General features: G+C 43.3%; 1 protein-coding gene across 3 annotated transcripts; it reads left to right on the forward strand.

The window, feature by feature from the left end:
- The first annotated feature begins 4,562 nt into the window (after positions 1–4,562).
- KMT5A (lysine methyltransferase 5A) lies at positions 4,563–15,018 on the forward strand. 3 transcript variants are annotated; one of them, XM_032800523.2, is made up of 8 exons: positions 4,565–4,688; positions 5,353–5,453; positions 8,564–8,720; positions 10,860–11,079; positions 11,755–11,842; positions 12,288–12,347; positions 13,370–13,560; positions 14,769–15,018. In XM_032800523.2, the coding sequence occupies exons 2-8, from the start codon at positions 5,361–5,363 to the stop codon at positions 14,977–14,979; spliced, it is 1,020 nt and encodes a 339-aa protein (XP_032656414.1). In that variant the 5' UTR covers positions 4,565–4,688; positions 5,353–5,360; the 3' UTR covers positions 14,980–15,018. The 3 variants fall into 3 exon arrangements, with proteins under 3 accessions (XP_032656415.1, XP_032656414.1, XP_032656413.1); XM_032800522.2 differs by having other exon boundaries at positions 4,565–4,657; XM_032800524.2 differs by lacking the exon at positions 12,288–12,347 and having other exon boundaries at positions 4,563–4,657.
- Positions 15,019–15,030: the final 12 nt, after the last annotated feature.

A 15,030-nucleotide genomic window follows, 5' to 3' on the forward strand; every position in this document is an offset into this window, starting at 1 on the left:
CATTGATTTGTTATGATTAGGTTTTCGATTTTGTTAAGCATAGGTGAAATATTGGTGAAACGGTGCAGTACAAATAGTGGGGGCAGGTTAAAATAGTTTTAACTATGGAGTTATCCTTTGAGGGTGTTATGTAAAAGGCTGTAATTTTATGTGGTTTTTGATATTTCTTCGATGAGCACAAAATAAAATCTATTTCTAACTCATATGAGATGACATACAGTGTCAGTTGCATCTTTCATAGATGCTCCATCATGTTGCTTTGTACAAACTCTGTGCTAAAATTTAAACAATATTTACATCCAGGAATGGCCATCTCAGCCTTAATTATGGCATCTAACATATATGAAATAGTATCTGCAGGTGCACAACCTAAATGCCAAAGTAGTAACAGTTTGAGAGCCATAATTTGAAAGTGGTTTATTTATATCTTTTGTATTCTGTGTGCTTTGCTACCATAGCAATCAGAACTATGTTTTAATAAAATCAAATAAATATAAGATTACTTCAATGGTAAACTCTTTAAGGCAAGGACTTTCTTCCTTTGTGTATGGGGACAGTGCTAAGCATATTGATTGGGAGACCTATCACAATATTCTGTTTTATAACCACCTTATCATTCTCAGTTCTACTGACACTTGGTCTACACTTAAAAGTTGTAGCTTGAAAAAAAAAACCCACCCTTGAGTGACATAGCTATGCCAACCTAACCACCAGTGTAGACACAGCTATGTTGATGGAAGAATACTTCTGTCGATGTTGTCATCATCATCATTGGGGCGGAGGTTTTCCTGCAAGGACAGAAGAACGCTTTACGTCAGTGTACGCTGTATCTACACTACAGTGTTGTGCCAGAAGAGTCTCCAATAAACAATCCTAAGCCTGAGGAAAATGCAAGGCATGGAGAGTAGATGGTATAGGCCTGATATTTCACTGAGCACAGAACTCTGCACCCATGTAGAGGTCATTGCAGGACCTAGGTCATGGTGTTTAAAATGTCTCTGGGTGCTTTGAGCCCTATTTGCAATAGTCGTATCAATGGAACTGAACTGGTAATAGCAACAGTCGGAAATGTTAGTAAAAAAGAAAATACAAAAGCCCATTATCGACTGCCTTATTTTTTGGCAATGTGTGTGAATGAGGGGATTTACTCAGCCTCCTGTTTAGGACAAAATAATATTCTTTTTCTCTACTCCATTTCTATTACAGCAACCAGCAGGGCCTCCTGTCTGCTACTGAAAATCAGCACATCTGTGCTGAAACTTCTGATTTTGTCAAAAGTATATATTTGGACCTCCAATGGCCCATCTTCTGGACATTCTCTAGTAGTTTGACATCTAAAACATTGATTATTAAAGAATCTTACGTGTGTGTGTGTGTGTGTGCGCGCACGTTAAATTTGTGCTTGTAACAGTTGCAGATTTAACACCTTTGGAAATTGCAGTCCTTTATTCACAGAATGGATGCACTGCAAGGAGCAGCAGTGAAACTTCCAACATGCTGTTCCGACAACACACATCAGCCCTGATTGCAAGAAGTTTCTCTGACTTAGCTTACCTACAATCCTACTAATAATAATATTTCACAAAATAAAAATCAGCTCTGTCTAAGATGTACAGAGAAAATTAGACCTTGAAAACTATGTTTTATTTGGGGCTTTAGTCTCAGAAGATTTAGAATATATTAACAAGTCATTACCCTGTGACACTGAAACCCTTGATGCAACCTTAACTATGGTCTTACTGCCACTCCTCCATAATAGAAAGACAACAGAAACAAAATGTAACAGCTGAGTAGCAGAGAGAACAAAATTTGCTATTGTGTTTAGTTGTAGTCGTCCATGGTGATTCTATTACTCGTGGTGAAATATTAGCTTACACGGTAAGTGATTTCAGGAGTAGAGTGTGAGTTTGAATAGCAAAATCAGACCCAGACTATATAAAGAGCTCAGATATCCTGCTGATCAGCTTGGTATAAATGCTTAAATAGATAAGTTGGTCAACACTAAACCTCACCACCACCTGTGACTGACCTTACTTAGCTACCTTGTAAAAAATACAGAGCCTCGTTTACAGTAGAATTTTACAACAAGATACACCTCTACCTCGATATAATGCTGTCCTCGGGAGCCAAAAAATCTTACCGTATTATAGGTGAAACTGCATTATATCAAACTTGATTTGATCTGCCGGAGCACTCAGCCCTGCTCCCAGAGCACTGCTTTACTGCATTATATCTGAATGCTTGTTATACCGGAGTAGAGGTGTAACTAGATAATGCTGGCTAACTATGTGGTTGTAAAACCCCATCTTTTTTGGTCAGTGAAGAGAGAGACTTTGGGGAACTACCTCTAAGATGGAGAAGATAGTTCCGTCTCCACTGCCCAGTTATGTCTTGGCCTCTCTGCTAGGACTGCCAACAAATTAATGCCAGTTGTAGTGATGTTGACTTGTGAAGTGGCTGGGTGACCAGTGGGAGCTATATTTAGGCCACCAAACTCATTTCATATTGGCTACCAAACTACCATTGTATAATAACTTCCATTCATTACCAAAATTAGCTGAATTGATACCAAAAACTTAGGAGGTAAAAAGCTCAGCACTGTATCCCAATGATGGTCTCATGTGGTGTCCAGCCTCCTTGTTTCTACAAGCTTCTTGGTGATATTTTTTCTGACTTTGAGGTACAGTGTAACCAGGGCTGGATTAATGCAGGGGCTTTAGGGGCTGCAGCCCAGGGTCTCAGGCTAAGGGGGGGCCCTGCAAAAATAAATCAATAATTATATACAATTCAGTGGTCACCAACCCATCGATCACAATCGATTGGTTGATCCTGGTAGGATTCAGGTAGGCTGCCTGCATGCCATAGCCCCATGTCACTCCAAGAGCTGCAAGCTGCTGGCATGTCTCTCTGGCCCCTAGCAGGGGTGGGGGGTGAGGCAGCTCTACACATTGCTTCCACTCCCAGCACCATCCCGCAGCTACCATTTGCCAGGAACCAGCCAGTGGGAGCAGTGGAGGTGACACTTGTAGGTGCTGGCAGTGCATGGAGATATGCTGTCCCTCTCTCCCCAGGGTTGCACAGAGACGTGCCAGCAGCCACTTCTGGCAGTGGCATTGGGCTATGGCAGGCAGGCATCCTGCCTGAACCCTGCCGCACTGCCAGCCAGGAACCACCTGTGGTAAGCACCTCCCAGCCAGAGCCTACACCTCACCCCACCCCTCTGCCCCAGGTCAGACTCCTCTCCTGCACCCAAACTCCTGCTCAGGCTCCACACCCCCTCTTGGACCCCAACCCCCTGCCCCAGGTCAGAATCCCCTCCTGCACCAAACTCCCTCCCAGAGCCCACACCCCTCACCATTTCCTGCACCCCAACACTCTGCCCCAGCCTGCAGCCACCTCCTGCACCCAAACTCCCTCCCAGAAATAAACTAATGTAACAGCTGTTCTAAAGTAAGAAGTAGGCTATTTTGAATGAATTTAACTATATTCTACATGTTTTAATACTGAAAGGTAACCACAGAATGGCTTTATGTTAATTAAAAGGCAAGTTTAGTATAGCATTATTAACCTCAGTGCCATAATTCTGAGCATTTTCTTTTAAATTAGGAAAAAGACTTTCATACAGGGTCCCCACAAAATCTAACAGCTCTGGGCACACAGGAGAGTTAATCCAGCCCTGAATGTAACCCTGCAACCATGATGTATGTTCAGTGGATAGGGCTCCACACTTGCATTCTGTACTTCCTGGTGCTGGGAAGTACAATGCAGAAGCTATAGCCATGCTCTTTCAGTTCCTGGGAGCTGATTGCTTTGTTTAAAATAAAATGTGCAAGGATGTGGTCACAGTATTTGTCAATTCACAGGCACTTTTTAAAATTAGCTAGACCCTCACATGTAATCCCATCCGAATGTACCTATGTGCACATAGCCGAACCTCTTGTAACCGGGTCTAGTTAGCAGGATACACAGAGCTCAGCAGGATACACAGAGTTTTGCAGTCTCAGGGGAGTCAACGTTGTCTTTTCAGGGCTCCAAATATAATTTAGCTCAAGTAGGAAAAATTACCGTTTTGGATCTATTTTTTTTCTCGTGAGTGTTGGAGGAGGGGAGGAGATGCTGGGAAGGGAAGAGTATAGAGCCAAAGATTTGGAAAAGTGGGGAGAGATTTGTGTATGTAGGGTATTCTGCACTGTTCCCCATAGGGACTCATGTACAACCAACTTGAACCCCATATACAGGGGCTAGGACTATGTAAGGCTATTGTCAAGCGATCCAGAACTCTCATCCACATGGCTCAGCCTAGCAAAGGATGGACAACTCCTGGCCGGGCCTCCAATCACGCGCCCCGTGCTCTTCGCACTGGCCAATCAGCGACCAGGGGACGCACATTTAAACACTCTTACTGGGAGGCAGCCGCGCTGACTTGGACGGCCCACAGAGAATCGGGGAAGGCGGGACGTTTCCATTCGTACCAATCAAAGCTCGGGGAGGTGTGATAGGCAAGTGGAAAGCGCCAATCAGGTAGCAGAGAGCGACTCAGTGTATCTCTTTGGAGCAGTTCGGCTACACTGAGTCTCTGTGAAGGTTCTTGGACGGGACCTCCTGCAAGGACAGCGTCGAGGCGGGCTTGGTTCCGCTCTCGGAGCCATGGCTAAAGGTACCCGCCCTGACAGATGCTGGGGGGGAGGGTAAGTTATGGAGGGTCCAAGGGGGGGGTGTCTGGATATGGGCAGTGGGCGTGTGTAGGGGCTGGAGGGTGGGCGCCTATGGGGGCAGAGAGAAGCGAGCAGGGAATGGCTGGGTTGGCGGAGGCACGTGGGGTGCGAGGGGCGCTGGAGTTCTGAGGTGTGAATGGAGCTGGGGTTCTGGAGGGGTGGGGGCTACATAGAGGGTGGGTGTGACGTGGGGGTGGTAATTGGGCTATATAGAGGGCTGGGCCCTGGGGGAGGGGCCTCAGGCCAGGAGGGGGCATGGGTCCGGGGGGTACTGGGGGTGTATGTGTTACGGAGGGCGGTGTGAGTGGGTAGGTCGGGGGTATTGTGGGGGTCTAGGAGGCGTGTGTTGCCGGGTGCGGGGGTGTCACATACCGGCTCCCTAAGTCCAGGCTGGTTTGCCCCCTCCACCGCTGCTGTGGGCTCCCCTGGGGGGCAGCGTGTCCTCGGCAGCGGGGGGAGGGAGCTCGGCGGCGCTCCTCCCCCCGTGCGGGGTGCGCGCTGGGCCGGCCTGCCTGGGCTTCCCTCTCGGCACTGAGCCCTTGAAACATGGCGCAGGTGGCGGCGACTCTGGCCACTGCCGGGGACTGAAGCGGCCCCGGGCATGGCTCTGACGCCCCCATCCCCTGCTCTCCCCTAGGCGAGACCATGTCCAAGCCCCGGGAAAGCAAAGCGGAGGCGGCGGCGGCGGCTACAGAGAGCACCGAGAGAAGGGGGCCCGGCCGCCCCAGGATGAACGGGGTAAGCGCCGTGTCCCCCCCACAGTGTGGCGCGGGGGGCTGGGCCCTGGCCGGAAAGGTAATTTCCGGCCACTTCCGAACCCTGGCTGCGGAGGGGCGGCTGGAGGCGAACCGGGGCCGGGGAGCAAGGCGAACACCCCGGCTCCTGCCCGGGCAGGGCCAGGCTGCAGGAGCGCGGGGAGGCAGAGTCGGGGTGTGGGGAAAGGGCCGCCCCTTGCAGCCAGCCCGGGCCTGTCGCCGCGCTGCTCTCTGCGAACCCCGGCTGAGGGGCGCCCGGAGCTGCTCTCCGCCCAGGCAGACGTGGCCATGCAGCTGTCCTGCGGGGGCGCTCCCCGGGCCTGGCCCCGCCGGTGCTTCCAGCCGGGAGGAGCTTGCAGCAGCAGACGCACTGAAGTCAATGGGTTTGCTCACGTGAGTAACGTTCCTCGTGTAAGTGCTGGCAGGAAGACGCTGCCGTTGTTATTGCAAGTATCAGAGGGGTAGCCGTGTTAGTCTGGATCTGTTAAAGCAGCAGAGAATCCTGTGGCACCTTATAGACTAACAGACGTTTTGGAGCGTGAGCTTTCGTCTGACGAAGTGGGTATTCACCCACGAAAGCTCACGCTCCAAAACGTCTGTTAAGTCTATAAGGTGCCATAGGATTCTCTGTTGTTGCAGTAGCCTTGCAAGCCCTATGCAGGATCAAAGCTTCACTATAGCCCCAATCTTGCAAGCTGATCCCTATTCATTGAGGCTTTGGCTGGGCTTAAGAGTCTGTCTGTGGGGAATCAGGTGGCAGCAGAATGGCTTATGGTAGCGGTGTAAACACCTACAGTTACTATCTCCTTCCCTGCCTGCAAGAATTTGCAGTCTTAAAACCGGGGTCTTCCAAATACTTGCCTATGTGCCTGACTTTTAGCATGTGATTAGTGGCATTGAAGTTAGTGCATCTGTAAGTGCCCACAAAACTGGGACCTAAAAGCTAAAGAAAGAAGAAAAATATTTATAGACCTGTGAAAGGGGTTGACTTCTCAAGTGAAGGGGGGTATGTATACATCTATAAATGCAACTAAACAAGCTGATTGAGCCTTTAAATGGCCAGGAGCTAACAAAATTCTTCTACTGGAAAAAAATTACATATTACAACTAATTCAGACACAGAGCACTAAGGTTATACATTAAGCAGTTTATCCAGTTTTAAGGTTAAAACATATGTATGTTCCACAATAGGCTCCCTTTCATTTTCAGTGCTTATGCACCCATCTGTTGAAATATGTGGTAAATTTTATGCTTTAACTGTAGGGTTCCTTTTTTTGTGAAAAAATATGTGTTTTGTTACATCTGAAAATCATTTTTGTGTGTAAGAAATATACCCAAGGCAATCTTGGTTCTGGCTAAATGATGTCTCAACATATGACATCATGGGGTTGAACAATCAGAATCACTCAATAGACACCTGGGAGTCAAACCTAGGAGAAGGGGGAGAAGACAATGGTACTCTTCTCAGCCCTCCACATAAGCCCTTCTTACATAAGTACAGAGGCTGGGACTGGATGATGGGGATGGATTACTCGATAAATCACCCTGTTCTGTTCACTTTCTCTGAAGCATCTGGCACTGGCCAGTGTTGGAAGACCAGATACTGGCTAGGCATACCTTTGGTCTGACCCAGTATGGCCATTCTTATGTTCCTGCATCACTAGAATGAGGTGTCACTCATGGTAGATTGTGCATGTTCTCTACATATGCCCATGGTCGCTGCTGGAGCTTGGCTTACTCTCAGTGGGATTTAAATATGCCTGTGAGATCCTTAAATGGGGCTTACGTGCTCTTTTGGGCTTTGCTGTGTTCCTGAGCTCATTCTTGATTGACTGGATGGAGGAAAATGTAATAGACCTTATCTTCCAAACACCATCTACTCATGATGCCAAATCGAGTGCGCAGATCTGTAATTCCTCCCTCTCCTTTTCTATTGCTCATATAAACAATGACATTTAAATGTCACCACTCAGATGCTGAGTGGTGACATTTAACACCTCTCAGAGCTATTGTTCCAGACTGAGGTAAATCTTCCCTGCATTGGTTATGCTTGGCTCACATTTTTGAGATTTTCTTTATAATCATAACAGGTAGAGACTTCTCTAAAATTCAAAGCTCAGATTCTGAGCCACAAAGCTTGAGATAAGTACTGTTATGTCATACTACGTTACACCTGCTCAATCTGAACACTGCAGATACTGTCTTTAAGGGACAGTCATTTCACATGAGGCAGTTTGTCATGGAGAACAAACTTCATTCATCAGATTCTACATTTTCAGAGTACAGTTAGCATCATTCAGTACCTACCTCATATGGAGCAGATTCTGGAGTGCTTTCTAATGTGTTCATACAATGAGCTAGAAACAATGCTGCTGAATTTTAAAATTAGTCATCCAGTTTTTTTCTGATGTCATTGGTACTTGTGTGTATTGTAGGTATTGATGTGTGTCCTAGAATTGATTTTTGGAATGGGGGTGGGAGGAGAAACTGCAGAGAATTACCAAAGCTGAGTTTTTAAAAAACTAGCCTTAGATCAGTTTTGTTGCTTGTGTTTTTTTAATGCAATTTCATGAGGAATATCAGCTCCCTAAATAATGGATATACTTGTCTCTGTTCTGTACTACTGTGGAGAAAAATCATCAAAAATTAAATAGTTATTCTATTAAAAAAAGAAACATTTGAGAGAGAACCTTAATTATGTAGGTCCATGAGAAAAAATATTAGCACCAAATGCTGCCCTCAGATACCAGCATTGCACCTTGTGTTTAAGTCACTAGGAGATATGTACACATTCAAAAAAAGAATTTAGGCCTGTACCCTAACACTTAATTCAACTAATATGATGCATTTAATTTGTTTTTGAGGAAGTGTCTGTGCTGATAATTTGCATGGCAAGTTCTGTGCAAACTGTTACCAACCAGAGTGATATGGTTTTTGAACACAGATGGTTTTTATGTATACTCTGCTATTCAGATGCAAATATGCTGCAGTAATGTAGGTGTTGGCCTATGTAGCATGATCCAGATACCAAGTGGAGGCTTGAGATTGATGAGTTTCTTTGATGTAATGAGCTTTATTGGGTCTCTGTTTTAGGAGAACGTATTTCTTGGCCAGTCCAAAATCTACACCTACCTAAGTTCTAACAAATCTCCTGGTGCTCGTCCTCCACTTCAAGAGGAAAACTCAGTCATGCATCATGAGGTGAAATGTCAAGGCAAAACACTAAATGAAACATGCAAAAGAGGTGATGGTAAGATTGACCTTACAACCATTTGCTTGTGGGTTGGAAAACATACCTTGTCTAGCCCAGTACTTTTTTCCCAAACTTTCAAATTGGGTACAACTTAAGATCCCCTTTTTGTAGACTCCCTGCCTTCCCAGCAAATAGTGTATTTGGAATTTCAGCTCTCTCGCGAATAATGATCTCTCTTTACCAATTTCACTTAAATTAAATGATGCAGCTGCTTCGTTAAAATTTCCCTCGTTTTGTCTCTTGGCTTACTTGTTTTCTTTTCCTGGTGTAGGACTTAAATATTTAGTTCTTAATATTCCCTACATTCCTTGCATGCCCCATTTGTATTTAATCTCTGTGGGTCACTTTGCAGTTTGGCTTGTCCTCTTTTGCATGTTTATTACCCAGAGTTGGTTTCCTCTGCAAATTTGATTACTATTTAATTAGTGCCACGGAAACACCAAGCCACGAAATGTATGAAGCAGCCACGTAGTGTGATGAAAGGTGCCGGTGTTCAGGTTTGGTATCTGTGTGGCTAGATTTAAGGGTGTGGTGGGGGAAAGCATCTTTTGAAAACTGTTCCTTGGACTGGACCACCAATGCTAGAAAACTGGTAGCTGCTTTTTCATTGTTACAGAAGTAGCTCTATACACCAAATGGAGTGTTTTGTAGATTAGTTGGAGAATCTTTGATCTGTTAAACCGTTGGTTCTCACCAATTTTAGCACTTATTAAAAACATTTTTACTTAGTTGACTAAGATACAAATGTTACCTGAAAATTTGTGTGTACAAGACACTGGGTTGTATGCAGTTAACATCTCTTCCGGTGTTCATGGAATTAGTCTGACCCTAACTAGTTTTACTGATGCTTGTCTATTACTAGGATTTCTTATGCACCAATCGCTATGGTACTTAGGTGTCATTTAAAAAAACAACAAAAAAAAACGCCAGTTCACATTTCCATTAAACAGAAAATAATGGCTTCAGCCTTACGCCACATCAACCTAGCTGCAAACCTAACAACACAGAAAAAGCCAATAAAATAAAAGCACGTCCTTTCTCAAAAGTGGCTGGGATGGACCAATAGAAAATGTTCTTGAAATAAAGAACCTCCCCTGTCAAAAGTGAGGGCTCTGGAGATAGATGGTAAGAGGACTTGGATTGCATTTTGACTATGCTTGGGGGCCCGTTCCAGTCCTTATTGAAGTCAGTGGAAAGATTTGCAGTGACTTCAACAGTGATTGCATCAGGCCCCTAGAGGTTTCTGATAAAGGCTCCAATTCAGCAAAGAACTTAAGCATGTACTCAACTTTAAGCATGTGAGTAATCCCATCCCTATTCAGCAAGGCTCTTGAAACTAAATTAAATCTTAAAATTAAGCACATGTTTAAATGCTTTGCTGAGTCTAGGCCATGAGGTTATTCTAGGCCAGGAGAAGGTCTAGAATGTTGTTCGTTTAAAAAAAAAACACAAAACAAAGCTATTTACCTTGAGAATCTACCAGGAATCCTAGAGACTTCCACCCTTATTCTGAGTCTGCATTTACTGATTGTACCAGCTGCAGCATGTAGATTTGTTACAATGTGTATAATAGAACAGCAATTTTGATTCCTTTTGTTTCCGTTGCCTTTTTATTTTATTTTTTTGGATAGCACTGGCCTCTAGATACCAATAGCCACTAAGTATGGGACTATAATACCCCAGCAGCTTCCTATAGTCGCTGTCCTTAAAGAGTATTAATCTGGTTGTCATGCCAGTTTTAGAGTTCAACATGGCAAACTTGCTGGTTTGGACAATAGTGCAATTGTTACAAAACTCCCTTTGTAGTGTCTGTGATGTTAAGAATTGGGAAATTCTTTGTCTGGATAACATCTTTAACTAGACAAAAATACTTGGGTTCAAATCATCCCCCTCCATCCTTTATGACCTGTAGGAATTAGACTCATGATGGATAACAGATAACTTGGTCCAGTTTGGTCCTTATGACTACTTACTTTGCCATGTAACACAATGTTTCCCCATCCCTCCCCTGTAATTTGATACAGTTGATAAAATACAGGTTAGAAACCTTTAAGTGTTATGGGCACTTTGTGATGTAGAAGAAAGGAAAGCTAGAAGATATCTTATGTTAGTCTGTCCTACATTTTCCATCCACAGGGAAAAAAAATACTCTTAATACAATAGAAGGTGCTATAAAACCAGAAGACCAGAATGATAAAGAAAGTGGGTGTGATTCTTCAGTGTCTTTTCCTAATCAAAAACAAGAAGCTGCAGAAACTCAGAAAAACATGCCTCTTCCTTCTGATTCTCCTGATGCAGCAAATGCAAAGCCAGCTCAGAAGAAGGTGGTAAAAGCAAAACCTGGACCAAGGAGAAAGTAGGTGACGTGGGAGCAAAGGCATCCATATGCCATATCTTGGATTTTTGTAAGCAAATGTGCCAGAAATATTTTCTGCTATATTTTATTCTGAAACCTACCCTAAAGAACAATTTAATTTACATTCTGTACTGTGATGTAAGCATTGATATGTGCCTTGGAAAGGATTTTTTTTTCTTGAACATGCAGCTCTCTAACTTGTACAGAAACTGGTGAGCATTTCCACTAATCTTAACTAATGGGAACTAACAAAGTGGTTAAGACCTCATTTTTGAGGGGGGTGCAAAACAAGAAGTTTCGCTGTGTGGTGGGTGCATCCCTCTCCAGCAGCAGCCAACCATGGAGCAGGTTTAATGGTGGAAATCTTGGGTTGAGACACACACACAGGTGCTGTATAATAGTAATTTGAGCTAATTCTCTACACTTTGAGAAATATCTGATCTTTCTCATCTCAAGAGTTTGAGCTGAAATATTGGTGATGAGGCCAGGTGGGGAAGAATGGGGGTGTACAACGTGTTGTATCAGAATGAAGAGTGCAGATAAAAAAAATCTTTAGTTCTGACCAGCAATTTCTCAAATCACTGTCTTGGAAGTAAAAACTTCTTGACCCTTTTGGGTTAGGACAGTGAGGCCAGAAAATCTTAAGAATTTATGTATTTTTTTCTTATCCCTCAGAGCGCAAGGAAAAACATCACAGAATCGAAAAGTGACAGATTATTACCCTGTTAGAAGAAGTTCTCGGAAGAGCAAAACGGAATTGCAGGTAGTGGTTTTTGTATAACCCATCAAATCCTGGCAATTTCCATGCTGCCAGTCAAATGAAAATTTAGTATGATGAATGCAGATACTTGTAATCTCCAAAGTACTGTCTAGGAGAGGTCTTAGGTAAAGTGCAAATAACAAATGCACGATATAACTATATAAAGTAACCCTTCCTCATAAACAGCAAAACCTAAATTTTGGATTCCTTTAGGATGCCTTCTAGCTGCTCATATAGAAAAACTGCACATTCCTGGAGAGCAATTTGAAATTTTCTTTTCGGTGTTGTAATATTTCTGACAAAACTGACATGCTTGAGCTCTAAATAGAGCACCACAGAGTGCTTAGAAAAGTGAGATTATTACCAGATAAACACCTTCCTGAAACACTTAGCTTAAGAAACCCTGCAGAAATCCTAGTAGCAATACTATGGGTTTTTCTTCTTGCAGACTGAAGAAAAGAGGAGAATAGATGAATTAATTGAAAGTGGGAAAGAAGAAGGAATGAAGGTAACTGCTATGCCAACTTAAATAGCATGACACTGCATCTGTATGGTAAAAAGGCGTATTGGCATGACACTAAACAACAAACACAGGCTTTTCCTTGTGGCATTGAATGGGAGTGTGGTGGTAGTGGTGCTTCTACCAGTTTGTTAGCTAGTATCACAGTTACTGGAGTTAACTCCGCTCACTGCCTGGGGGTCTTGTTGCTGTTTTTCCCTTTCAGAAGTCAGGGTTTGTACTTCCTCATCTCTTCCTCTCCCCTCCTCCCCCGGTTAGCAGGGACAAGGAAACAAAAACTTAATTTCTACACTTCATATTATCTGATCAGAACTCCTTAAGCTGTTCAGTCTTTTGCAGATGTTTGAAGGAATAATTTAAGGTGTTTGAAAGGCCTACACTGAAAAGTGATGTGTTCAGATTAATAAGGAAACTTCTGTGCTAGTAGCAGGAAAACTTCCCTTGTGTGTGTTAGGCAGTGGAACAGTGATCCAATGAAGTGATGGATTAGGTAATAAAATAGAGAACATGTTGTAGGGAACAAGACTATTAGCTTTGGACTAGACTAGCTTCCATGATAGGCCTTTCTGCATCTCTAACTCTTATTATTCTATGTTGCAGCCAAATTGGACACTGAGGGTATCTCCTAGTCTGCAATGGAAGGACTAACTCGTCCCCCACTGCTCAAGGAAATCAAATAATTGCTATAAAAAGAGGACTAATCCCACTTTTCTGCATTTACAGTCCAGTTGACATTGGCTTTTATTATCTAGGAAACAGTCTGTCTAAATATCTGGTGATCTGCATCCCTAAATTCATCCCATGTATCTCCCGTAAAGGTGTGCAATATGCTGCCATATCTTGCTATCTAAAATACTTGTTCATATGTGCCGCACTCTTGTATTGGTGCTAATGTCTCAAAGGCAAATCCTTGTAGGATCCCTTTCCCCATAATAGGTAGGAAATAGATTTACTTAAAACAGTTCAAATATTTTGCAGCTTTGCTAACTGAGCTCCTTTCTCCTTGACAGATTGATTTCATTGACGGTAAAGGGAGAGGGATAATTGCTACCAAACACTTTAATCGAGGAGAATTTGTGGTAGAATATCATGGGGATCTCATAGAGATCACTGATGCTAAAAAGCGAGAAGCTGTGTATGCCCAAGACCCATCCACAGGGTGCTATATGTACTACTTTCAGTATTTAAGCAAAATGTACTGGTAAGCTTTTGATTCTGTTTGTTTTTAAAGTCTAAGGGAAATAATAGAATAAGTGGATGAAGCTTTTGAAGGTGCCAGATCTTTCAGTTTTCCTGCTAAGTGTAAAAGTTCCAAGCTCAAGATTTACCTGGAGATATTTGCTTTTTATTTGAATCCTTTTTTCACTCATATTGCTTGAACATTCAAAACTACATGCTGAGTATCTCTCTTGGTTATAGTGTGTGAAATTGGAATTAAGAGACAGTATGTCTTAGTGGGGAGATTTGAGGTTCATAGATCAGCAGCAGAGCTGAGAATCTAGTCAGAAAACATACAGAGGTAAATAAAAGCTGGCTAACTGTCCTTGCCAGGCTGGATTTTGCTTGTAAAAGCAGCCCTGGAATTGAAGAGAGTAGTAATGTACCATGATTTACTTAACATTACTGCAGCTAATTAAATCAGTAACTAGTATCTATTAAATATTGGAATCTAAGTCTATTGTAACAGTCCTACATATTAAATATCTTTGACAGTTATAAATTCTAATGGTCTGATTTCTCCCATGCTGTCCCAATGGCACCTGTGCTTAGATGCTATAGTGATAGGTGCTATACAGCTTCAGGTAGATGCTCTGGCACAGAAACGTGTGGACCCACTTTTGGGAATATTCCCAGGTCAGTGGAGACTGAGCATGTGTTGGACACTAAGCATATCCAGGGGTCTTTATTGATAGTTGTGCATCCTTTTGCTGGCTGACATGATACATACCTTCCATGATATCTTCTGAGGAAGCTGTGTGTGAGACAGCAAGCCCTTCTGGGTGGTTGCCCTATGGCTGCTAATGGGGAGAAAGCAAAATCTAGAGAAGGAAGGGATCAGCAAAAAGCTCAGTAAGTGACCCTAAGATTTCAGTTCTAGAAGAAATTCATGGCTGAGTTATGATCTTTTTCACAACTGTAAAGTTGTGATGAACATGCTGTGGGATGTTGACTTGGGGTAATGTAAGATTGTAACTAGATTTGTTGGAGCAGTTTGGTTAAGCTTGTTGTGCGTATCAGGACAGTAGTGGCATCAGGATCTTTAGTATTTTTTCTGTTTTCAAGCCTTGTGCTCACTGCACACAATTTCTTTCATCTCTTGATTTTCAGTGTGGATTTAACCTCTTCTAGCTGTGAGAATGTGACTTATGTGTGCTGTGCAGAAATCTTCCAATCTGTTTGTCCTTTCAGTGTCGATGCTACAAAAGAGACTAATCGTCTGGGAAGGCTGATTAATCACAGCAAATGTGGCAATTGTCAAACAAAGCTTCATGATGTTGATGGCGTACCTCATCTCATACTGATAGCCTCCCGAGACATTAAAGTGGGTGAAGAACTATTGTATGATTATGGAGACAGGAGCAAAGCTTCCATTGAAGCTCATCCGTGGCTGAAACACTAATCCATCCTTTTTTGGACTGAGCACTGTTGAAGGAAGTCGATGGATATATCT

The sequence above is a fragment of the Chelonoidis abingdonii genome, chromosome 22, assembly GCF_003597395.2.
Source record: "Chelonoidis abingdonii isolate Lonesome George chromosome 22, CheloAbing_2.0, whole genome shotgun sequence".
Taxonomy (NCBI): domain Eukaryota; kingdom Metazoa; phylum Chordata; order Testudines; family Testudinidae; genus Chelonoidis; species Chelonoidis abingdonii.

Bases quoted from the DNA above. Each gene is read 5' to 3' on its own strand.
- KMT5A (XM_032800522.2), top strand. The intron at 5,454-8,563 runs GTAAGCGCCGTG...TCTCTGTTTTAG, and splicing joins GCCGCCCCAGGATGAACGGG to GAGAACGTATTTCTTGGCCA. The intron at 13,561-14,768 runs GTAAGCTTTTGA...TTGTCCTTTCAG, and splicing joins TATTTAAGCAAAATGTACTG to TGTCGATGCTACAAAAGAGA.